This window comes from Erpetoichthys calabaricus, chromosome 6 (assembly GCF_900747795.2).
Source record: "Erpetoichthys calabaricus chromosome 6, fErpCal1.3, whole genome shotgun sequence".
In the NCBI taxonomy this organism is placed as follows: Eukaryota; Metazoa; Chordata; class Cladistia; order Polypteriformes; family Polypteridae; genus Erpetoichthys; species Erpetoichthys calabaricus.
In genome coordinates this window covers 28,514,751-28,542,225 of record NC_041399.2, presented here as the reverse complement: position 1 = coordinate 28,542,225, position 27,475 = coordinate 28,514,751, and the positions used below count along the sequence as shown (strand labels likewise).

General features: G+C 35.8%; 1 protein-coding gene across 1 annotated transcript in view; it reads left to right on the top strand.

Annotated features, from left to right (window-relative positions):
- The window catches only part of LOC114653241 (centromere-associated protein E-like), a 402,188-nt gene that overhangs the window by 161,343 nt on the left and 213,370 nt on the right, over positions 1-27,475 (top strand). The window contains exons 19-22 of the mRNA XM_028803441.2: positions 1,074-1,304; positions 4,520-4,750; positions 5,773-5,895; positions 8,792-9,067. Coding sequence (XP_028659274.2) covers positions 1,074-1,304; positions 4,520-4,750; positions 5,773-5,895; positions 8,792-9,067 — 861 coding nt within the window. The remainder of the gene's footprint in view (positions 1-1,073; positions 1,305-4,519; positions 4,751-5,772; positions 5,896-8,791; positions 9,068-27,475) is intronic.

Genomic DNA, 27,475 nt, shown 5'->3' with positions numbered 1-27,475 from the left:
TGACATCAAAACTGGGGTGATGTGCTCAGATTTTCTTTTCCTAGTTAAGATTCTGGCAGCTGCATTCTGCACTACAGTAGTTGCAATCGATTGATGTCTTTTTTTGGTAGTCCTGAGAGGAGTGTGTTACAATAATCTAGCTATCTAGTAATCTAGTTATACAGTAATCTAGTTACTAGTAATATCTTAGCTATTTTTTAATCAGTTTATTGGTATCAATTTCTTTCAAAAACATGAACATTTCTCTGTATGTCCAGACATTTGATGGGTAATGTACTTAAATAAGAAACATGAAAAAGCCTGATAAAAACATTATGTTTATGGGAAGTGAAGTGTACATATTTCTGTGAACCTTAACGTTGTAAGTTGCACTATATTTTTCATGTTGTAGAATGAAATGGGAGTTCTTCTTTCAATTGTTATGATATAAATACTTATTAAAACTACTTTGGGAATTGTATTCATGTACAAATTAGAGTTTGTACCTGATCTCTTTGAGTTTCTGTAATGTTACATTCCCATATTTAATTGTATTTCTCTAAAAATGTGATCATGGAACAGCCAGAGTGTAAATAATTCTGTGATCTTTAACGTTTCCTGAGAGAAGTAACAGTTGTGAAATGTTCTTCTGAATGGGTAATGTGGCACAGTCCCTTACTTAAATATTTATGTAGTAAATTATTTTACTAACATCTTAAAATTTGTTTTTACTTATGATATTGGCTATGTACTTATTTAGTTTTTAATTATAATTTTTTCACTTGGTTCACACTGTTGTTTTCTTTTCATTTTTCTCTTTCATTCTCATAACCTCAACTGTCCCTTTCCTTCCTTCCTTCCTTCCTTCCTTCCTTCCTTCCTTCCTTCCTTCCTTCCTTCCTTCCTTCCTTCCTTCCTTTTTAAGCACCTTCAGAATGTTTTGTTTTTAGTTAACTTTTAAAATTCATTAAATTAAACTTGCGTTTTCTAAAATAAAAACACAAATTTATAACCTTACTTGAATACTTCATTTGCTTAATTGATTAATGTATCTGTACAGTGAATTAATTTTAAATATAAATACATTTTTATAGGCTGAAAAATATGAAGTTGCTATTAAGAGTCACAACTTACATATTGCACAGCTAAGACAACATAATGATGAGCTTCAGACTAAGTTTAATGAGAGCAATGATTTGGCAAAGAAATTTCAGACTGCGGCTGAATGTTACAAACAGAAATATCATGTAAGTATGGAGAAGATAAGGGAACTGGACACAAAAGTACAAGATCTTCAAGAAGCAGCTAAAAACTCAAGGAATGAGGTAAGTGTATTTTGCTTATACTGTATAATTCAGTTCAGTTTGACCAAATAATAAGCTCAAATTAATAATTGTTTGAAAAACACATTTAATTTGTTACCAGTCTAATCTGTTTTTTAGGTCTATATTAATGTAGTTTATAATTTAAAAATTAAATGCATATCAGTAACAATTGAGTTATATTATGAACTATGTCTGTTGATAAAGTCAATTAATTTTATTTTGGATTGTTGTGTAAAACTGTGATTCGAGTAGACCTGTTGATCTATATGTTTATGTTAATTTAAATTCATAGCATTTTTGCATAGGGTATTTCCAGTTGACAAGCTCACAGCAGTTTACGCAGTGCAACAGCTGCACACAAACTGAGATTCAATATAAATACAAAGCATACATCCTAAAGCTGCACATGTTTTAGTGACTGTAAAATGGCCAAGTGTTAAGGAGTGTTGGTGAATGTATATGAGCTCAACTGACAATAGAGTGATGCCCTGTCGGGTGTTGCTTCCAAACAATACTTTATGCCTGAGATGACAATGTTATCCATATAGACCTCTACATTCGTAGACCTCTGTTAAAATACAAAGGCATAACACATTATTGACTCTTCTACTTAAAAGTGACAATTTTCCAAAATACATGAACATCATAACTTCTTGACTCAGTAATGATATTGTCATTGTCTCTTTTAGCCTTTGGAAACCCCTATGCAGAACTGCTACTGGATGAAATAGAGTATCTGAACTAGATAAATCAACAGACATTGTTCATTGCTGGTGCTCTGACATGCCTCAAGTTCCTGCTTATTTAATTCATGTCACTCCTGCTTTTGCAATTTAGTACTTAGTACCATTAGCATCATCATTAGGATTGAGTGTTTTTGGTTTTGTCTGTGTTGATGAAACTCTTTATTGAGGTACCGCACATCTACATTTTCACTGCTGATAGGAAATAACTCTCAGAATCTACCTTAGAATCTCTCAAATCACTTTTCTTGTGATGATCATTTTGTAAGACATGCCCAGTGAACTACAACCACTGGTTCATCAAGCCATCATTCAAAGGTATTTTAAAAGGCAACACACGATGGCCATTCTTAAGGTAGCATCAATCTGTATGTGAAAGCATTTCTTCACAGTGACGTACAAAAGATTGGACACAAGGCAGGAAGCAGCCTTGGCCAAGGCCATCAGCCCATCAGGAAGCCCACTCATGCACACAGTCACACAGGGCCCATAAAGTATGCTGTCATTTGTGCATAAGAAGGCAAATGCTTTATTAGCATAGCAGCATAAAGTATTGTGTTATCTTGATAAAGATTTAGTTTGTGTTAACTGCATGTATAGTGACATTTTCACAGTGTTTGGTTATTCAGATGTGTGATTTGAGAGATACCTTAAATTATTCATAGAGTAATTTAGTGTTGTTTGAATATTTCTTGTACCATTGTACATATATATATGAATTTAAAGATCTGTATAGCAAACTACTAGTTACTCATCTGAATTCTAGTTTGTTTCTAAACTAAGATGCTTTATAACTTAGTGTGACGGTCTGGGTTGGCTCCATGCTCCGTTTTGCATTTTGGTGCCTCTTGGACCCGCAACCGTTGATAGTAATAATTGAGATGAGTTGGGCAAATGAGGAAAAATACATGCAGCAAGGGGTAGGTATAAATGTGTTTAGTGCTTTTATTTAAAGTCAGTCAAAAAGGAAGTGTTCAATAAGCGCAGTGTTCCTTCCATAATAAATAGTCAAGAAATAAATAATCCATAAAAACTAGTGTCTATATGGAGGTTAAAATCCATCAAATAAATACATTACATAAAAATGAGGTTTATGAAAAATCCCCTATGCTCCTCTCTAAAGTTGGCATCTCCTCTGCTTACCCTGACTGGGCCCTTGCAGCCAGAGCAGATGTCCTCCCAACAGGTGTTGTCAACTGTCCCTTCTGGCTCAGGTCCCCATTATCTGGCCCTCTGCAACCGCCTCCAGTCCCTTGGCATCTGCAAGACACACAGTATTTCAGATCACTCCTGCACCCAGGCAATTGCTCAGTAGGAGCGCCCTTTCCTCAGCCTTAAGCTCCTGCAGCCCTGAGGCTCACACTGGCCACCCCCTTCTATTCACTTCAAAATGGCTCTCTCAGTACTGTCTCACTTCCTGTTCTTTCATCTCCTTTTAACCTCAGTTCTCTCTCGTTCTCTACCTTTTATTTTCTATCTCTATCTTCGTCTTTCTCTTTTCCTTCTTTGGACAATCTAATTTCTTCCTTTCACCCCCTCCTTCTGCACAGGCTCCTTTTCAACTATTCTCTGTAATTGGGTACAGGTGTGTCAAGCCACTGTCTCCGAGGTACAATTGAGGCACCCTACCGATCCACCTACCTTTACACATGTATGCGGCGAAATTGGCAAAGTACCCTAATTGATCACGGAGCAAAGCATGCACACACACGATTTTTTTATTTAAAATTCACCCAACGCCACGGGCTACTTATCACACTTATAATGCGGAATTTTTGCACTGATATGTAGACTTTGCAAAACTTAAGTCTTTGTATCATATGTTCCTGATGTACAGTTATTAATCCTGAAATTCATTTATTATCTTTTGCATCACTATGTTAACAATATTGCATGGTTAAATTCTCAGGTGATTTGAGAACACAGTGGTGAGAGTTACCCCAGTGTACTCTGTTAGTCATGTGCTGTTTTTGTTAATTGTGAAGCACTTTGAGATGACTTTATTGTTGAAGTGTGCTTAAAACTAGTACCGTCACTATATGTAAAATATCAATCAAAGTGAAACCACCAAAGCATATGTTATGACACTTTCCTGTATATCTAATCATGAGACTGTAGATGCGTATTTAACTATATTCATGCTGAAAGCCCTTCTTTGAGGAATTTGGAGCACACTGCTGATCACTAGTCATAATGTGATCTAGCTGATGTGGACTTGGGTTGTAAAGTTCCAGGTTTTATGGTTCAGTCCTCACTATCAGGTCACTGTGTAATACTGACACAGTCACTTAATCAGCCAAAGCTTTGGTTTTCTAGTTACTGTGCATAAATGGTTATGCCTTTGTGATGTATAAGAATGTACTTTTTAAAGTATCAGGCCATAGCTTAAATTCAAGTGATACTGTATAGTTGCTTTTATTTTTCAATACTTTATTAAAAATGTGAAAACATTTTTTTCTTGTTGTTGGCAAGATAATTCAAGCAAAAGAAGAAATCTGCACTTTGAAAGAAAAGTGGCTAAGTCTTCAGCACCAGTATGAGGAAAAATGTACCCAAATGAAGGACTTGGAAGAAACAGCTGAACATTTTAAAGAAGAGCTGAAAACAGCTGAGGATAACCTGAAGACAAAGAACGACCACATTGCTAACTGCGACTGCATGATTTCAAATCTGAAGGATGAAATTGCACATCTACAAAATGAGGTTGTTTCAGTTACCATTGAATTAGTAATTGACATATTGACAGTATGGATGAATCTTGTTCATATGTGAAATAGAACCCTGTAATAATATGGTGGTTGGGTATTGGAATACGTTATATTAGGATTTTGGCCCCTGGTATGTCACCCTAACTGCTCTTCTTTTGTGCAAATGGAGAGCAAAACAGCAATGTTTACTCCAAGAAAACAACAAGAGAAAGTGGCTGATCAAGGCTGAAACTTTAGAACTGGGACCACAGACACACCATGTTTCTACATGTGCACAGGGAATGCTATACAGCCAACCCAAACAAAATTATTACGAAAGTGAGGATAATTGTATATCCTCCTTTTTATAAGTATAGCAGATAATCATATATCTGCCTCTTCTTCCCCAGCAGCATCCTGTTGCAAACCATATTTAATTATCTGTTTGGGCTTAAGTGCTTCTTTACATTCTTTAGAGAGATTTAGTTTTAGATACACATTATTCTCTGTTCCTTAAGGAGTCCTTTAAGGAAGGTTACAGTGCAGAATATTTCAAATATTAGACAAATAACTCAATGAAAACAAAGCTATTGGAAGAGAGGCTTTCTCACATGTTCATATTTATCAAGCAGGCAAGATCAAATTATTACACTGAATTTTTGGACTTAAATGTGCACGTTAGGTTGACTGATGATGCTAGCACAATACTTGTAATTGCAGCGTCATGTCACTAGGTCCCTATTTAATCTCCATATCTTTGATTTCTTCTGTGTGGAGTTTTGTTTAACTACAAGTAGATCCTGAGATACATTATGAGAGGTTACTTGATAAATAAAATTGACGAGTCTGAGTACTTGTAGGTAGATGTTTGTTTGTACTATGCTGTGGACTGGTGTACCACACAAAATTGACGTCTGTATTGCCCTCCTTGCGGTAGGGATGAACTTTGTCTTTCTGCAGTGGGAATAGAAGGTTGAGAAAAGTGAAAGCAGGACAGACATGTTTTATTATTTTTTTGTCTTAAAAATATTTTGGCAGATTTCAGAGCAAGCTAATGCAGTTCTTCAGCTTCAGGAGGATTTATCCTTTTACCAGGCTAATCACAGTCATTCCAATGAAGAATATGAAGTTCAGTATTCCCTTGTTGAACATCTGCAGAAAGTAAGCATAATTCTATAGTAATTAGTTTTGTTACTTTGTCTGCATTATGTAAAAATGTTTCAATAATATATACACATTAACTGTAGTAAACACAGTAATTGTGTTTTGTGTTTACTTGGAAATGGAGGACTACCAATGTAATTAATAAGTTTTGATTTCATTAACTCCTGTATATAGCACATACTGTATACATAGTGGCAAGCAGTACAAGCCCAGAACTATTTTAATATTGTTACAAATTATAGGTGATATGTTTATAGCTGTTAAACAAATACTTTTACCATTATAAGAGAAACAATGAGTTAAAATATTTTAAAGAAAATCACTTGTGGAGTTTAACCTTTCATATATATATGTATAGTATATATAAAGATTATTTAGTGATTTCCTGGATATACTCCTAAGAGACGATACAGAGTAGTGTCTGCCAGGCAGTGATGCCAGAACCTTGGTTTGCTGAATGACACAGGAGAACGTTTCTGGGGAATGTAACACCTGAGAAAAGCAAGTCCTTTGATAAAAATGTTAAAAAGAACAGCAGAGCAGGTTTTGAAATGTTAAAACGAAGATAGTGTGCACAATGAAAGCCACACAAGAAATATATTCATATAAATATTAAATGTCAAATGCTAAGAATGGGATTTGTGCAACGGTAAAGTATAAATAAACAAATGCATAATTCTTAAACTAAATAAGTGAACCTAGGGCATGTATTCTACGCATTTTAAATGCAGCACTATTTTCCAGATGAAGGCTTTTTGACTTCTTAGGCTTTTATGTTTTATTGTTCATAATTTTTTTTCTCTAATTTAGCTGAAATTGTTAATAACTTTTAAAGTATCAAATTATTTTTTGCTTCATTTTTATTTTTATTTGTGCTGTTGTAGCTGTCCTCAGTTTTTTTGCTCTTTCAGTGTCATATTTTTAAAGAATTTGTAGAAATATTAAAGAATTTTGTCATCCATTTCTGTCAAAAATTTAAGCGATATACCTTTTGAGAATCCTGCATTTGAACTTGCTTTTTTGTGATAAACTCTTTATTAAATAAAAAACAAAATAACAGGAAATATGACAAAAGCTATGGAGAATTATTTTGAACTTAATTAATTAACTAACTAATTAATCAGTTAATAAATAAATGAATTCATTATGCAAATAAATAAATGAATTGTGAAATGGAACAATAAATAAATCAAAAATATGGTGATATGTTAGCATAAAGAATTAAATGTGTCGATTTTTTGTTGCACATTCCTTTATGTATTTATTTCATTTTTTCCAGTATCATTCATAGAGAATACATAAATCTAAAGTGTTATAGGCAAACATCAGGTGGTGGAACAAATTCAGGGGTTCTTGAATTAAAGTAGTGCCAACTTTTTCTTGCATTTGTGGCCACCATGAATGTGCACAATAACAACTTTGAGCATTTGCTTTGCTTGCCTTGGAAATCCTATCACTGTACATGTCACCTCTATTAATGATTTACCAGTCAGAAGATGGTACTCACGAGAGCCCACCCTGTCAGCTTTGATGTGTGATGTTGTATTGTCGAAATAAATAAAAATAAATGACATTTATTAAATAAATATATAAGGGAATAAGCAACAGAAACAGATTTTATGACAATTATTATTGCTCACAAATCATTGTGTTTGTATTTATTGTCACATTTCTCAATACTTTTATTTATTTGTGTTTATTTACTAGTTGTGCTATCTGTGAAAGACGGATTTAAATCTAAGTAATCAACGTAGACCTCAGCGTTAATTTTTGCAGTGTACAATCTTTTGGAATGTGCTTTGTAATGCATGTATTAATAAAATACATTGCATTTTATCATTCCAACAGATGGCACATCACAAACATTTGTTGTAAGAAAATACATTTCTATAAATGTTTGTGATGTGCTATCAGCTGACATGACAAATGCAATGAGTGTGTCTCTGTTATATGCCTTTGGTATAAGATTTGTGATAGAAGTGCTAATGTTTGTGATGTGCCATCTGTTGGTGTGACCTGGAAGTAGCAACATTACAGATACACAGACATAACCCTAACCCTTTTACTAAGGTGGATTTATTTAATTTTGTCCTAAATATTCTTTCATAATAAACAACCATCAGAGTGAAAGAACCCAACCTACATTATCCTATTCTATCCTAGCTTTAGTCAGAGGATTCATATTTTGTGATAACTCAGTCACCGCAGAAAAAGCGTGTAAAAGAATCAAAACTAAACTAATTGCACCAAAATTGTAAAAGTTAATAGTAGGTTGATATGGTGGAGGCACCATTAATCCATGATGCAGATTAAATTATTGAAGGTGGACTGACTGCTGTCTACAGTAACATGCTTAGGTGCTTACCAGGGAAAGGCAAGAATTTATTTTTCTGCTAGAGTACCAAAACAAAGTAATTTACGTAAAGGGGGTTTCCAGTGAAGCATATCATGATCTAAGAGAATAAATATTTGAAACAACAGAGAAATGTTTCAAGAAAGAAAAGTAGATATCAGGTGACATGTTTTATTGGTCATTAGAGAACCTTTGCTCATCTTAATTAAACATGAGCTAAAAGATTTTACTATATGGGCTGTAAATGGGCTTTCCAGTTATATCTGAATAATAAACCAAAAATTAGTGATTTCAAACAGTAATAGTCATTTGCAGCATTAGTGATGCCTTGGCTATGTGGAAATGTTTATTGTTATGTTAGGGATTTTAACATGCAAATGAGCCTACAAGATAGAATATAGTAAAAGAAATACTATAATAATATATGTAATGTTGTGGAAAAAGAAGAAGAAGAACCGGTATTTCTAACTAGCTTTTAAAACGTTTATTTGCAGTTTTCCACACCTGTAACAAACTTTAATTTATGTATTATATTTTCAGGAACTTGACACTTTGCAGAAAAAATATGCTGAAGTGTGTGATGAATATAAAATTGCTCAACACCAACTCAAGGCTGAAGAAGCTCGAGTAAAAGAAAAAGAGAAGAAGCATGCTGTCGAGATCGAACAGCTTGAACAGGATCTGCAGTCCTTACGTGTGAATGTATCGGCCTCCAAGCAAAGCTACACACATAGAGTGTCCCAGTATGAACAAGACATTGCACAGCTTGAAAGTGACCTTGCTGTGTTTAGGAAAACGTGCTCCCAAAAGGATCAAGTATGTATTTTTCTCTTTATTGTACATGTTTGAATCATTTGTTTAAAAGAAGTGTTAAAAAGTTACTGTCCAGAGAAATAGGTCTCTGACAGCACAGCATTACAACATAAAATGTCTTTGCTAATCATCGTACTGTAGATTCAGGTCTTAGTTGGGGTTCTCAGGCATTTTTGGCATAACTCTGGCATAGCTCTGTCTTCTTCTACATCATGGTTGTGCCTCACCCCAAACATTGTCATCTACAATATGTAAAAGCTGTATGTTAGAGTAAATTAAGGTAGGTTCGCTAATTATTACTTTTACATAAAGAAGAACGTACAGTGTTTAATGTCGAAATGGTTTTTAATTGCATGTAATTAGATTCTGAGTAAGAAGTTTTGAGAATGGCTACTGTTGTTAATGTTTAGTAGGTGAAATTAAATTAATCATCACTTACATCTTAAGAAAATTGATTAGTTTTAAAATTATTATATGAGACGATAACCAGTAATCCTGTATTTCTGAATGTTCTGGGGAGTCTGCTTTTTATCACATCTATGACAGGACTCTTGACCAGTAAATGAGGGGGGAGAGGTAGGTTCCATGAATGCGTTTCCTCTGTGTGAAGTGCTCTGATTTTCCAGAAGTATTTATATAACAATATTATAGCAAAAAATGCTTATGTTTTGTTTGTTGTGAGCATATGGCTAGATTTGAGTAATGTGAGTTTTTTTTTTCAAATATGTTTTCATATTGTGTTGTGATCCAATGTGATCCAATCATTTTATGAGAAAGTTTGTCATCTCCCATGTCTATGAAAACCTGAGATTTAAACATTTTTCTTAGTCATCACTACAATCTACATGGAGTAAGTAACATATAAAGAAAATGTTATTTTTAGGTGTAATATTCCTTTAATGGCCATGTCACATTAGGTGACTTTTCCAGTAATGTCATAGCTTTCATTTCATAATCTTAGAGAGCTGGTGGTAGTTGGTGGTGCGTTCCCATGTAAAGCCAGTGTTCTAGTGTGACCTACCCAGCAATTCACTTCAACTTATCCGCAACCTGCCCCAGCAAAATAAAACGTGTGATTTTTGTCCTTAGTGGTGGGATGGCATGAGATCTCATGACCAATGAAAGCTCATCTGGAAATACTAATATATATGCACATGCAGCACCTACACTGTAAGGCAGAACAAGTGATGATCACAACTGTGCTGGAAAGGTTGCATACAGTTGCGTAATTTGATATACCCAATAGTTTTCAGTTGTTTAAACTGAGAAACAACAAGATAGGCATGTATAATAACCTTCAACTAGAATTTGTGTAATGTGACATTGGTTTAAGGAGATGGTAGAGTCCTGACAAACATCTGTGTTAGTCAATTCACTGTTAAGCATGTGGCACGTTCCCAACATAAGAGGATGTGCAAAAGAGAAGTTTTCTTAATGGATACACAGATCACAATGTGTTCATGGGCCCTTGGAGGCACTGTTAATGTGATGTGTGATCCTAGAAGTAAGCAGCAAATGAAGTTTAAATGGTCAACTCCTGCTCATTTAGCAGGTGAGTTTTATTTTAACTAACAAAAATTTAAGCAGTTTAACACAGATCTTAGAAATGTAGTATTTTTCAGTCTACTTTTATAAAAAACAGTAATTTAGTATCATGTAGGTTGAACATCAAGACCAAACTTGACAGTAGTTTATAAACAATTGTTTCCCTGGACATAGGCCAGATATCTATTACCCTTCCACATTACAGCTTGGTTTGCAATTTTAAACTGTAAATGTAAGCACATGTGCGCTCCCCAAAGAATTAACATACCATTCAAGCTTTCTTTCTGCTTTGTACTCAGTATTGCGCAGGGAGGGTCTGATGTCTCGAGACTCATGATATGAGAATTAGTGGGTGTGAAAAATGGATGAATGGACAGATATTTTCATCCATGTTGTTGCTGTTTAATGGGTATAAAATAAAATAAACTACCTCACTCTATTTTAACTCTTTCATATTGGGAAGTTTTATGATTTTTAAGATTTTTTTTAAACTTCACATTTAAAGCCTTAAAAATGGATGTAGAAGTACACAAAAATAAATGATACAAAGATATTTTTACATCATGTTTGCAATTTTAAGAAACTGATATAGAATTACACAAAGTTCAATATTGCAAAGAATATATCTAGCAGCAAGGTATGATTTAAATAAAAAAAATCACTTTGTAGCCTTTCATAACTCTCATGGAGATCTGTTTTTACATACATATCACACATTGTTTACTTTAAAAGGTCATATTGACATCTTCAGTGAAAGCCAAAACTCTTGTGAATTTGCCCCTTTTTTGTATATTCTGTGTTTGAAATGCAGTCAGATAAAACTTGTATTCATAAAATGATACAATGTAAATATATTTTACATCTTTTGAAGAAATTAGTACTGAAAGAAGTTAGCTCAGGTAGGTAAACTGAATAGTTAAAGACAAATGATGTATTATGGGTAAACTTCTGGTGAGCACAAAATATTATTTTTTGTACTCAATGAATTCATTTTCCAAGAATATTTTATTTAACCTATTAACCACCACTAAAAGGATGCACACATTTTAGATGTACACGTGTTATTATTGAAAACTGGACACACTTGTGTGTGCCATGCAACCAATAAGCTTATATTATCTGCTTTAATAAAAAATCAGTTAAGTATCTCTTAGTTTAACCTTCGTAATAGAGTTATGTCAGGATGCTATTCATAGACTTTAGCACCGCCTTCAACACAATCATCCCTCAAAAGCTGGTTGTAAAACTGAGTAGGCTGGGCCTGAACACTACCCTCTGCAATTGGATCCTGGACTTCTTCACAGAGAGGCCCCAGTCAGTTCGGATGGGCTGCAGCACTTCCAGCATCATCACACTGAGCATTGGAGCGCCGCAGGGCTGCGTGCTTAGTCCACTGCTCTTCACCCTGCTGAGTCACGACTGCACAGCCACACACAACACCAACCAAATCATCAAGTTTGCGGATGATACGACGGTGCTGGGACTGATAAGCAGGGATGATGAAACAGCAAACAGAGATGAGGTGGAACGGCTATCTGCATGGTGTGAAGACAACAATCCATCTCTCAATGTCGACAAGACTAAAGAGATAATTGTGGACTTCAGAAAATCACATCCTGCCCACATCTCACTCAGCATCAACGGTTTAGATGTGGAGACTGTTAGGAGTACCAAGTTCCTCCCTGAGGAATTTACATGGACGCATAACACCTCATCACTAATCAAGAAAGCCCAGCAACAACAACAACAACAACAACAACATTTATTTATATAGCACATTTTCATACAAATAATGTAGCTCAAAGTGCTTTACATGATGAAGAAAAGAGAAAAAAAGACAAAGTAAGTATTAAAATAAGACAACACTGATTAACATAGAATAAGAGTAAGGTCCAATGGCCAGGGAGGACAGATGGCTGGACAAAAAAAATTTAATCTGCAGGGGTTCTGAGGCCATGAGACCACCTCTGGGCATTCTACCTAACATAAATGAACTGTCCTCTTTGTATTTAGGGTTCTCATGGAAGGACTTAATGATGATGGTCATGTAGACTTCTTGCTTTTAATCCATCAATGTCGGAACATCATGGTGCTTTGATTAGGTGGTGGTGGTGGTGGCGCAGGTCGCCACCACAGAAAACCGGGAAAAGAATCAGAAGAGAGAGTAAGGGTTAGTACGGATTTTAGAGCCACCATGAATAGTTATGGTAATTAATTGAATATACAGAGCATCAGGATTAAACTAAAATAAAGTTATGAGAAAGCCATGTTAAAGTAATGTGTTTTTAGCAGTTTTTTAATGTGCTCCACTGTATTAGCCTGGCAAATTCCTATTGGCAGGCCATTCCAGATTTTAGATGCTTAACAGCAGAAGGCTGCCTCACCACTTCTTTTAAGCTTAGCTCTTGGAATTCTAAGCAGAGACTACACTTCCTGAGGCGGCTGAAGTGAGCAAGTCTTCCCCCTTCCATCCTCACCATGTTCTACAGAGGCACCATTGAGAGTGTTCTGACCAGCTGCGTCACTGTCTGGTATGGCAACTACAACATATCTGACCGCAAGCACCTGCAAAGGATAGTGAAGACTGCAGAGAACATTATTGGGGTGCCTCTCTCTTCACTACAGGACATATTTTTCAAACGCAATGTCCGCAAGGCCTGCAGCTTTGTGCAGGACCCCTGACACCCCTCACATGGACTTTTCACACTTCTGCCATCCAAGAGAAGATACTGCAGCATCAAAGCCAGATCTGCCAGGCTGCAGGATAGTTTTTACCCCCAAGCTGTCAGACCACTTAACACCATGCTGCCCCTTGGGATCTTCCACACAGCCTCAGCCACCTCTAAAAACAGAACTTTTATACATGCAAGCCATTTTCCTGCAAAGACGAGTGTGCATGGAGACAAGAACTGAAAATCTCATACTGACCTTTAAGTATTTTGCAAGCTGCACTTTGACATTCTTTGATATCCTTCTGCTGTGAAACATTCTGACCTGTCATTGTTTACACATCTTAAACAACTATTATCATACACTGATAATTTCTGTATTATCTATATTATGTATTTAGTATATTTATTTATATATCTAGATTACATAATACCATACATTTCATCAATGTTCATATTGCTAACTATACGTCAATACTGCTTCTACTTCTTTGTCTTGTCTTTGCACAATGTCTTGTCTTGTTTGTGTTTTAATTTTACATTTTAATTCTAATTTTTATTTAATTTTAATTTTTTATTTGCACTTCATGTTGTTACACTGTGGACCCTGAGCTTCGCAATTTTGTCTATCTGTATACTTGTATATGGTTGAGATGACAATAAAGTTCACTTTGACTTTGAGTTGAAGATGGCTGTGTTTCTGTGGGTTTTTTTTTAACCATCTGTGTTTTTGAGTATGAAATTTCTGTGTTATTATAAGCCAGTATTTATAACCTTGACATTAACAGCAGAATTGTTATGTAGGCTTTAATAAGTCATTGACCTAAGTCTTGTGTCTTTTGATGTTATATTTATTACATACAATAAAGTAATGTGACTTTTTTGTTCTTTTCCTGTTTGAAAGGATTATTTAAGTGAATTTGCCACTTTTTACTTCTACATTTATACAAGTATTATATTTATTGCATTTTAGCTTCCTGTATGGAGTTTGCATGTTCTCCCCATGTCTGTGTGGGTTTCTTCCAGGTGCTCTGTTTTCTTCCCACAGTCCAAAGACATGCAGTTTAGATGGATTGACTATTCCTAAATTGGCCCTAGTGGGTGCTTGGGGTGTGCATGAGGTTGTGTGTGTGTTTGCTCTGCGATGCACTAGTGCCCTGTCCAGGGTTTGTTTCTGCTTTGCGCCCTAAGCTATCTGGGATAGACTCCAGCAGACCCCTGTGACCCAGCTCAAGATTAAGTGGGTTAGAATGTGACTGACTGGGACATTAGGTAGAACCAAAACGACTGGGTGTTTTGCCTCAATGAAAATGATTAGACAATGCAAAATCAAAAATAGGGGTCAAGGTCAAAACCAGGAATCGGTGAGAATCTTTCATCAGAGCCCAAAATACGGAGTCAGAAAATGAGCACAGATTCAAGACCATAAATTCAGAACAAGAGTTATAGTAAGCAGTTAACAAAGGGTTTATCCATCAACCTTAAATACCCCCGAAGTAATAGGGCTGAACTTTATATTGTTACTAGTTTGACTTCGCCAACAAGAATGTCCCGGGAATGCCAACACAAGTTTCCATGACACTGGTGAACACAATGCGCTACACCTGTCAAGAAAACAAAATGTTGTTGCGGTAATACATAATCAAAAATTAAACTTAGTAAGGAGGCATAAAATACAAAAAAAAAAACATATTAAGATTCTCTATATTTCAAAACTCAATCTTACATGTGTAACAGTTCTAAATAATCATTAAAACAAGAACAAGTTTATAATATTGGAGATAAGAAAAAAACAAAAGATTACATTTTTAAGGCCTTTATTGACATTTTAGTAAATAATTTTGCCCAACACTGTAAAAAATAGAGCCAAGATGATCATTTTAATATGACTGTTAGATTATTTCTTTTGTTAATTGTGAAACTGTCATCCATTTATAATTATTTCTGCTCATTCATTAAGAAAAGACTACCAGTAAAATGTATAGTGCAGTTCTAAACAGAACTTTATAAATGACATTTTAAGTAATATTTTGGCAATACAGAAGCATTTACATGTTTTAAATAAGCATTGCAATTTAGAATTAAAATGTTTAGAAGGGCAGTGCTAATGCTAGCTAAGAGTCTATCACTTTTCCAAATAAAACCGACTTTTTTCAATATTCTGTGAGTTATTGCTTGAGAGCACAGTGTCTCTGGATGCTGTTGAACATACCTTCCTCCTGCTTTTTCTCAGGTTTCTGTTTCTTCCACCTCTGCTGGAGGTGAGTTTCTGCTAGGTTTACATGATCTGTAATTTTCCATGTCTTTCATTAGATAAAATCCACACCCGTTTCAGTACAGATGTGTCCACCTGCACCTTCCAAGGGAAAAAACTATTTGTGTGTGAGGCTAAACATAAAACATGACAGATTCCTACCAATGTGCAGTCTATATTGTTGCCTCCAATGGTACAATCTAATAAATATAAATAATGAACACAAGTGTTTAAATAAGAATGCATACATTTTTAGATAATCTTAAAAGTGCATAGGGAAAAATAGTTATAAATGAATATTTAATCCTATTCAGAAAATATACAGTAAGTTTGAGAAATGGGCTTGGCTTGCAAACAACATAAAAATTTTAGTGTTCACTTAAGCACTGCATTTGGATGCTTACATTAACAAACTTTATTAAAATATGTCTTTTGATACTTATTTAAATGCATAAAGTGACAATTTGGTTCACATAATGCTTAGTATTTTCACTGTAATAAACATGGCTGTTGAAATTTGAGATGTATTAAAAATGGAAGCTTATTCTTTAGTCTTTTCAAAATTTTGTAAAATGAGTAACTTTCCCGACTTGTAAATTATTTCAGTATTTTTGAACCAAACAGGTTTAACTTTAAAAACAGGCTATCAAAAAGGTATGACATGACCCATTGTACAACCTTCTTGATTTGCATGATTCCTTTTGATTGTTTAGTGAAGCTGTCAGTAGAGATGCTTTGGAGAACATACATGGGTTGTGTAATTGTAATATAATTTTAAATAAACTAATCTTACAGTTTTTAATTTTTATTAAATTATTTTTATTGTATCTGCCAATGGGCACTATTGTCTTCAAAATTATATTTTTTTCTTTTAAGAGTTGAATTTAGATGTCCAAATGGTTAAATGCCACCTCTGTGAATCAAGAAATACAATTTTATAAAACTAAAACACACAGTAGACATTATGTCAGTGAACTGACAAAGGTAATTGTTGACTGAGTCAGGCAAGGCGCAATCAGGCAGATAAGGATGACATCAAAATGAATAGCAGCAAATCCAGAGCATTAGACAAAACTGAGGTCAAAAAATGAAGCAAGAGGACTGCACCAAAAAGCAATAAACAAAGATATTTTATCAATAAATCTGAAAGAGGTTTTGAATCTGCAGATTGGGTGAGGAAATGCTCCTGCAGCCAAACAGCAGCGATCATTAAAAATTCAAAATGGAGGACAACACTGTCCAAAAAATTATACAGCTCTTAAAATATTAGAAAAAAAACTCCATCAAAATACTTGATACAAACAATAATGAGCAGTACGCTATTTCCTAAATAGTAGTTGTGAGGAATCAAAGTCAGACACATTTGTGCCCTCATTTTTTAAACATGCTGCGGTACATCCCTGTCTAAAAAAGGCAGAATTAGATCCTGGAGTTTTAGCCAATTTTCGCCTGATTTCCCAATTGCCATTTCTAGCAAAAATATTAGAAAGAATTATTTATAATCAATTGGTTGATCACCTTAACTCCAATAATTTATTTGAGATTTGCCAATCTGGCTTTAGGCATTATCATGGTGTTGAGACGGCCCTCCTTAAAGTATTCAGTGTCATCTCTATTATTGCTGACTCAGGTGATGTGGCAGTCCTTGTCCTCCTTGACCTGTCCGCTGCCTTTGACATTATTGACCATGAGATATTGCTGTTGCGGCTTGAACATCTTGTTGGGCTTAAAGGGACTGCTCTTAACTGGTTTAGGTCGTATCTAACTGGTAGACACTTTTCAGTGACTTTAAATTCATCTTTTTCGTCTACTGCTCCTCTTAAATGTGGTGTTCCTCAGGGATCCATTTTGGGTCCTATTTTATTCTCTATATACCTTCACCCTATTGGAGCTATTTTTAGGAAATTGATCATTTCTTTTCACTGCTATGCTGATGATACACAGGTTTATATTCCCGTCTGCAACTCTGCAATAAATCAACTGCACAACTGTCTTTCTGAACTAAGATCCTGGATGGCTAATAATTTTCTTGATCTGAATCAAAATAAAACAGAGGTGCTTATAGTGGGTCCATCAGCTAAAGCCCAAATTGGTCTTGGACTTCTCGGCTCTTTCTTTGTCTTTTGCAAACCTCAAGTCTGCAATCTTGGTGCTATCTTTGACAGTAACCTCTCTTTTGAGAAACAGATTAATTCTGCAGTCAAAAATTGCTTTTTCCAGCTTCGTCTATTTAGGTAAGATCAAGCCTTTTTATATATTCTAGGGATCTTGAGAAAGCTACTCATGCTTTTGTCTTTTCTCGTCTTGATTAATGCAACTCGCTGTATTCTGGGATTAGCAAATCCCTGATACGCAGGTTACAGTTGGTCCAGAATGCTGCCGCTCGCTTTCCGGTTGGGGCAAGAAAGTCTGATTCTGTTTCTGCAATATTAGCTTCTTTACACTGGCTGCCTGTCAGTTTTTGAATTGATTTTAAAATCTTGTTGGTAGTTTTTAAATCTTTACATGGGCTTGCTCCTGCCTATTTATCTGAATTGTGTGCTTTACACCAGCCATCCAGAGTGCTTAGATCTTCTGGTCAGTTGTCTCTTGTTGTCCCTCATACCAAGTGTAAAACTAAGGGGACAGGGCTTTTGCAGCTGCTGCTCCTCGCCTGTGGAACTCTTTACCTCATTACATGAAGGAGTCGTCTACCATTGAACTGTTCAAAACAAGATTAAAGACTCATTTCTATTCACTTGCATTCCATGACCTTCAGTAATACTGATGGTTTCCTCATTGTGATTATGTAACACTACTTCTGTTTATTATTTATTTTATTTATGTTCATGTATTTTATTTCTATTTATGTTATGTATGTTAATTGTATGTTTTCTTTTATTCTATTATTGTAAAGCACTTTGACTACAGCATTCCTATGTTGTTTTAAATGTGCTATATAAATAAATTGACATTGACATTAGTTTGAAAGTTGCTGTAAGTCATGTTGCAAGCATGCACCAGTACTTAATATCAAACATGAGCTCTCTTTCAGTTTTTATGAATGCCCATATTTCTGTTGCTATAAGAAAGTTAACTGACTTGTTAAATTTACAAAATATGGTTTTTGATTTTAATCAGTCCTCCCACAGCTTCTAAGGCCTATAGTGATAGAATTGCTTATATTTTGTTGAAATCACTTAAGTAATATTGCTGGTAAATTCTATATAGAGTACATTGCCATACACATACAGTGACTGCATGGGAGCACTCAGTTAACCAGAACGAAAAGGCTTTCAATACACGTTTTATCATATCTCCCGTCCTCAAAGAAAGGTCACCCTGCTGAGGCTGCTGCTGTATCCTTCACAGCTAATGTTTGTGGCCATGGCTTTTTTATCCTGATAGACATGTTGCATGCTTGTCATTGTTTTCTTGTTAGCTATGTTGTGTGAAGGACCCAAAACTCAATAATGTGGCAGAGGAAGCCTGCACCTCCACTTCTTTGGTCTTTTATGACTTTCTGTTTCACACAGATTGTATGACTGGTACTTGTGATGAAAAGGATCAGTCAGCATGTGCAGTGTGTTTCACTGTCGCCAGAACTCGCAGCCTTGTTTTTCCTGTCAACAATGCTGCATATCCGCCGGTTTGCTTTTACTATAAGAAACACCAAGTGGCTGCCTTGCTGCACTTTTCCTGTCAACCATGGTACATGCTGTGAGAAAGACTTGGAAGCCTGTTTGTGGCTGAGGCAGCCCATACATCCAATTCATGGATCATGTTATGCATATCACAGCATGAGGTGTTAACTGAGATCTATGTTCAAGGCCCAGGGATTTGTGAGTTTTTCCATGACAATCATTTGGAATTTTATATATTTAGTTTTCATAGTCTACGTTTCCCACTTCCAAAGTGAAAAACAGTACAAAGACCATAGTGATATCAACTAAGCACTTTCCCACACGTTGTACTATATAATCCTTACTATTCAGGGTCAGGGACCCTCTCTAAGTGCATATTAAATAATGCCTGGATCAGTTACAAGTGCAGTTCTTCCCTTCATTCATTGCCGGACATGAATTGATGCTTTATGGCAACAGGCACCTTTTATTCTGGTCCAGGTTGACCTGTTTAGAAGAGGTGGTCCAGTCTTTCTTGTTGGCCTTACTTGTATTTATGAATATTCCTGGCATCTGGATTTCAAAAACTTTCCATTATGGTTTTCCACTACGGCCATTGCCTACCATGCAGGGTATACCAAAAAAAAAAAGTATATATTTATGATATATATATGATTTAAATAGTGTGTGTGACTATATATGTATCAAATCACAGCTTAATGAAGTCATTCTGTTTGCCTTTCTTTTAATGTCAACTAATATATTTTAACTTTCTTTGTGCACATTACTCTTTAGTATGTGTTATTTGTTTTTACTGGTTTTATCGTATAATACATTGACACTTTTTCTTACTCCTTACCTACGTTTCCAGTCAAAAAAAGATGCTGGCTGTTGAGCTAAAACAGTCTTTTACGAATAATTAAAGGCTTAAGTTAAATGCATAGACAGTCATTTAAAATTAGTTCTGTAATAACATTTACTGTTATTCTCCAAGGCTTTGATTGCTTGACAGAAACAAATTACACTGGGATTAATTTCAAGAAATCGTGCCAACTGTGTGCAATTTGCTGCAATTAAGACACGAAAGGGTATTAAATATTCAAATTAAAGGGAATACTATGGAGAGCTGAGGTGTGGCACAAAGCCAATGAAAACTAATCATTCATGTATACCTGATTAAGAAAAATTTGATGTGAATACATAAGGGAAGCTGAATAATTCTATCTTAAACTGTTAAAAAGATTTAGTAAGAGATTTTTCATGTTCTTGATCTGATAAATGTTTGGATGCCTAGAGGGAGTGCATCCTTCAGTGTAACTAAGGTATACCTCTTTGACTAAGGAGAACACTAAATTATAAAATAAAATTTGATGAAAATAAAATTCTCAGTTGATCATCTTTAAACAATGTTTGATATTAACCAAAGATGTTTGTCTTAAGTTGTCTTATAATATGGAATTTTTCTGTATGTTGTACAACAGGGGTGTCATACTCTGATTGCTAGAGAGCTGCAGTGGCTTCAGCTTTTCTTTCCAGTGACTTTTTAAATTTGTAACCAGTTACACAGCTAGTAGAACAGACTTCTTTTGCTTTAACTTAACGTGCTTTCTTTGATTCTGAAGTGTTTTTTCTTTTTCACATAGCCAACAACCAAATATAAATGCAAAACAAATCAAAAGATCACCAGCTAATGTGACCCAAATTGCACCTATGCATTCATCATACCATTTCAACAAAATATTTTTAAAGTGGGGGTTTGTTCTGAGCCACAAACATTTTGATGGTGCTCTCAAAAAAAACAGGCCTTGTAAATTAGAGGACAAACAAGCCATTGAATTAAATAATATTTTTGATTAAAAGCAAGAATTAGTCTCTCATTAAGAAACTGGCTGGAACGAATATAGTGGTCTTACAGTTAGCTGTCATCGTTTGGCTTGCTGTGAAATCTCATTGTTGTTTAGCTGATACTAAAGGAAAAAAAGCAATTAAGTGTTCTCAAAAAATGGATTTGTTAAAATTTAGGCAATTAGTTATGTTGCATTTGTTTCATTTCAGCAAGGGTTCCTCCCATGGCTGGGGTTCAGACATTTTGTTAATCTTTTCCTGGTAACATTGTTGATTGTGTGGTTTCTTTCTATCTATGTATTTGCTGCTATGTTTTGGGTATTTTGTGGGTGGTACCTCCAGAAGCGAGTCTCTCTGTGCTTTGGGGACTCTCAAGTTCATAACAACATTAGCTGAAGTTATGTGTTACTGATTTTAAAAAGTAGCTGAAATGATAGCCTGCAGGATCTGAGATTGAAACCCTGTTTTAAAGCATTCCGACTGGTATTAGAAATGGCAACAAACTTTCATCTAACACAGAATTTGGCAGTGGTATCTGCTATGTCCTTGGCTGATAATAACTTTCATATTATTATTTTTTTTCCTGTGGAAGTTCTTAAAGTACATGCTTTTTTGCAGCACATAGGCGTTTGTAGGTATTTTATATGCTTACTTAAAAGGAGTTTTATGTCTTCTTTTTTCTCTCTTGCCACCTGGCTTTACACATATTAAGCATGTTATAAATATATATTTTGGTATGTTTGCTTTTACTATATATGCTTTAGAAAATGGAATTTTCTAAATAAATACTTGTACAGCAGCTGTGTGTTAAATATTTTAGTGCTGCTTTGCATTTGCTAGACTAGCAATGGTCTGAGTGGGCGTACTGGAACAAGAGCTTCATACAAACAAAATGTACTAAATTCAACAATATTTTTAGCTGTGAGATAAGGCAGAATATGAGTAATGATTTAAAGCCAGTTAACACATTGAACATATTGAATCATGCAACACCATAAACTAAATGAAGCATTTATATAACTGCATATTTCCTGATTTGTGTGGCAATAATTAACCACATCACTTACTGAAAACCATTAGTATTGTTTTTTGTTTTGTCCCAGTTTTGATGATATTTTTGTTATTAGATTTTCTTTCAGTGACCTACAAATCAATGGTTATATCTATTGACTTGAGTGTGTGAGAATAAGGGGCAGTTATGCAGGAATCAGGAGATCTATAAGGCATCAAATTTGAAAACCAGAATACAGAACAGAAAACGGTGGATGTTACGAATAATTTATGGTTTATTGTTGTTTTTGTTCATTTTAAATGGTTACCCCTTTTGCTTTTGTTATTTTGGTTGATTACAGTAATAGTAATAGTGTACTATGTTCCCAGTTTTTTGTTGGTGGAGCCCCATGATGTGGGACCACCCTAAATTTACCACTCCTGAGCTCTCCCACAGGCTAATTAAGTGAGCCGAGGAGGCCTAGGAGTTGGGAGTCATTGTCGTTAATTTCCAAGTTTCTGTAGGTATTGTTTTCTGTTTGGATTTACTGTTTGTTTTGTTTTTGGGGGAATCATTGTGTTATAAATAGAGTTTCTTCTAAATCAAAATGGGTAAGGCCTTTATGATTCAGCTAAGAATAAAGCCAAAAGTTTCACTTGTCTGTCCAGCAGAGATTCACTTAGTCCATCCAACTCCTCAGACAGTATCAGCTGGCTTTAACTGAAGCAGGCCCAAAAATGTGGAGATGGCAAAACAACAGCAAATATCACAAAAATAAAGAAAAAGCCCCACAAGGAGGAAGGTCACTATCAATCTTTGGCTTGTGCACAAAAATGGTGACAAAGAATGTTTATAATTCAAAGTTGTATTAGAAAAAAAATAATCCATGAAAATAAGGCAATAAAAATAATCCGAAAGATGGTGAATCCAAACAGAAAACAATACTTACAGAAACTCCATTATAGACATTGAGTTATTCACAGTCCTCGTCTTTCTTGGCTCACTTATATAGCCAGATGGAGGGCCCAGAAGTGATGTCATGGTAGTCCCTCCTCATGGGGTTACACCCTCAAAGAACAGGCAGTATAAAGTACAGTAGTTACATTTAAAGAGAAAGCATACTATTATGAAATCAACGAAAGGCTGAAAAATCCCACAGAACCTGAGGCCGTTACAATGTCTGCTATGCGAAAGTAAATTAAATTGTGTTAAAGTGAAATATGTACTAATTGCAACATGTGCCTGGGAAAAAGAAAGCTGTGCCTGAACTAAAGTGAAGACATTTGGTGCTACAAATTTGGTAAGATATTTAGGATTACATCACAACTAAAAACTCACCAACTCTCAAAAACTTTCATTACATAATGAGTGAAAATGGCATTCTTTTGATACATTTGTTCAGTTCTTTTAGATTGTTTCTTCAAAGTAGTGCAATGTTAATGAAATTCATTAAACAATAATATATTTTACAAACCCAACAAAGGAACAAGTCAGAGCAATGCTGTTGAGTATTTTAGAAAAATGACAAAAAACAGAAGGTGAGCAGGTGAAGATGACATGTGCAAGCATCTTCTGTTATTTTATTTTAAAATGTGCAGAAGATACAGTGTAGTTACAGATTTTCATTCATATAACTTTTGCTATACAGAATGTGTATTTTTTTATGATGGTACTACCGTACTTGATAATTATAATTCTTTACACTTCAAATACTAATTTAAAAGTGTTTAGCTGTGAAAACATTTATGAACTATTGCTCAATAAACTGAATGATACCACCTCAGCCTCCCTAGGCTATATTTGAAAAAACAAACATTCCACACAAGGAATGGGTGTGCAAAGATTTAGAAATTTAACATGTCAAAAGATACCATTCAGATTGAAATGCTGTAAAGTTGCATCAAGCTGACATAATTGCGTAGCATCTTATTTACTCCAAATATAATCTGTTAAAATTGGTGACCGTATATTCAGTTTCAGCAACCAAAAGTTGATACCTAGTTTCTAAGCCTGGCAACCACGTTTTAGTTAGTGTTGAGCTCTGTCAGTCCTTTGGTAGCCTACTGTAATTGCCTAAATGAAGTAAATTGCTGTTTTACTTGCTAGCCATCTAATCTTAAAGGAACTCCTATCAACTCTGGAGTACAGTAATCCCTCCTCCATCGCGGGGGTTGCGTTCCAGAGCCACCCGCGAAATAAGAAAATCCACAAAGTAGAAACCATATGTTTATATGGTTATTTTTATATTGTCATGCTTGGGTCACAGATTTGCACAGAAACACAGGAGGTTGTAGAGAGACAGGAACGTTATTCAAACACTGCAAACAAACATTTGTCTCTTTTTCAAAAGTTTAAAATGTGCTCCATGACAAGACAGAGATGACAGTTCCGTCTCACAATTAAAAGAATGCAAACATATCTTCCTCTTCAAAGGAGTGCGTGTCAGGAGCAGAGCATGTCAGAGAGATAGAGAAAAGCAAACAAATCAATAGGGCTGTTTGGCTTTTAAGTATGTGAAGCACCGCGGCACAAAGCTGTTGAAGGCGGCAGCTCAGACCCCCTCCGTCAGGAGCAGGGAGAGAGAGAGAGAGAGACACAGAGTTTGTTTTTCAATCAAAAATCAATACGTGCCCTTCGAGCTTTTAAGTATGCGAAGCACCGTGCAGCATGTCGCTTCAGGAAGCAGCTGCACAGAAGGTAGCAACGTGAAGATAATCTTTCAGCATTTTTAGACGAGCGTCCGTATCGTCTAGGTGTGCGAACAGCCCCCCTGCTCAATTCCCTTACGTCAGGATCAGAGAAAGTCAGCGCAAGAGAGAGAGAGAAGCTTGGGTAGCTTCTCAGCCATCCGCCAATAGCCTCTTGTATGAAATCAACTGGGCAAACCAACTGAGGAAGCATGTACCAGAAATTAAAAGACCCATTGTCCACAGAAATCCGCGAACCAGCAAAAAATCCGCGATATATATTTAAATATGCTTACATATAAAATCCGCGATGGAGTGAAGCCGCGAAAGGCGAAGCGCGATATAGCGAGGGATTACTGTAATGTGTAAACTTTTATAGTTTCATAACGTAAATTGTTTTTATAAGTGCTGATATTGTCTGTGCTGTTTTCCAATTGAAACGATTGCTGATTAGAGCACAACCTAAGAAATCTGACAAACGAGAAGAGACCATTCAGTCCATCAGGCTTACTTGTTGCTAAGCTGTCCCAATATCTCATCTACAGTACATACAGTACTGTGCAAAAGTTTTAGGCAGGTGTGAAAAAATGCTATAAACAAAGAATGCTTTCAAAAATGGAAGTGTTAATCATTTATTTTCATCAATCAACAAAATGCAGTGAATGAACAAAAGGGAAATCTAAATCAAATCAATATTTGTTGTGACCACCCTTTGCCTTCAAAACAGCATCAATTCTTCTAGGTACACTTACACACAGTTTTTGAAGGAACTCAGTTGGTAGATTGTTCCAAACATCTTGGAGAACTAACCACAGATCTTCTGTGGATGTAGGCTTCCTCACATCCTTCTGTCTCTTCATGTAATCCCAGACACACTCGATGATGTTGAGATCAGGGCTCTGTGGGGGCCATACCATCACTTCCAGGACTTCTTGTTCTTCTTTACGCTGAAGATAGTTCTCAATGACTTTGGCTGTATGTTTGGGGTCATTGACCTGCTGCAGAATAAATTTGGGGCCAATCATACGCCTCCCTGATGGTACTGCAGGACGGATAAGTATCTGCCTATATTTCTCAGCATTGAGAACACCATTAATCCTGACCAAATCTCCAACTCCATTTGCAGAAATGCAGCCCCAAACGTTCAAGGAACCTCCACCATGCTTCACTGTTGCCACTCATTATTGTACCACTCTCCAGCCCTTCGACGAACAGACTGCCTTCTTCTACAGCCAAATATTTCAAATTTTGACTCATCAGTCCAGAGCACCTGCTGCCATTTTTCTGCACCCCAGTTCCTATGTTTTCGTGCATACTTGAGTCGCTTGGCCTTGTTTCCACGTCGGAGGTATGGCTTTTTGGCAGCAACTCTTCCATGAAGACCACTTCTGGCCAGACTTCTCCGGACAGTAGATGGGTGTACCTGGGTCCCACTGGTTTCTGCCAGTTCTGAGCTGATGGCACTGCTGGACATCTTCCGATTTCGAAGGGTAATAAGCTTGATGTGTCTTTCATCTGCTGCACTAAGTTTCCTTGGCCGACCACTGCGTCTACGATCCTCAGCGTTGCCAATTTCTTTGTACTTCTTCAAAAGAGCTTGAACAGCACATCTTGAAACCCCAGTCTGCTTTGAAATCTTTGTCTGGGAGAGACCTTGCTGATGCAGTATAACTACCTTGTGTCTTGTTGCTGTATGTATGTTTGTAGTATGTATCATGATCGTGATTTAGAGAGAATAAAAGTAAAAAAAACAGTAACTTCTACAAGTCCTATAAATGCGCACTGTGTGTTACAGACGCAAACCAAATGTGTGCGATAGACTCCATCTACAACATGCAGTCAGATTAAGCAGATTTGAGAATGTATTTATGTATATGTTAATAAAGACACAAGTTATTGTACTGTTAGGAGAGGAACACAGTACACAAATGTGTGTACTGTATAATATTAACAAAAAGAGGAGCTCACTACTGAAAACGGCAAATATAGGAGTGAGTGGGGATCGAACTGGGGACTCTTGATTACAAGTCAGCAAATCTTACCGCTACGCCACGGAAGCTGTTGTATCATCCTTGAACTTTTTGTGAAAGTGTTTACTTGATCTTTGGACTTCAGGCTTCATACATTATATAGTTTATGCCTACATTTTGTCATTTACTACTAAAATATGAAAAACGTTTCTGTTTTAAAAATGTGTTTACACAGATTACTGTAGAAATGGAACACACATGAAATGCGTGTGTTCAAAATAGCAATCTATTATTTCCACTCTAAAACTTCAGCACTTCAGTCACTCCCAGATAATCAGAAAAGGCATGAGCTTGGAAAACTTAGTGAACATTTTGCGGCAGTGGGGGATGGAATAGCCGGTTGCTTGCTGCTCGTGTTAATTGGCACATTTAGAAGACAAAAGAGAGCTGAGAACGGTTTTAAGGTGGGCTGGATCTACGAGTTTTTTCGTAGTCTCTGGTAATTCTAATGTTAATGACTGTGTTTCAACCTGCGTGTGACATTGATGATCATTAGCACCTGTTTGGTATAATTGGTTGATCATACACCTGACTAGAATCCTACAAAATCCCTGACTTGTGCAAGTGTACCTATAAGAATTGATGCTGGTTTGAAGGCAAAAGGTAGTAACACCAAATATTGATTTGATTTAGATTTTTCTTTTGTTCGCTCACTTTGCATTTTGTAAATTGATAACAATAAACAATCATTATTTATATTTCTGAAAGCATTCTTTGTTTACAGGATTTTTTCACACCTGCCTAAAACATTTGCACAGTACTGTATTCTTAAAGGTTGTCAACGTTTC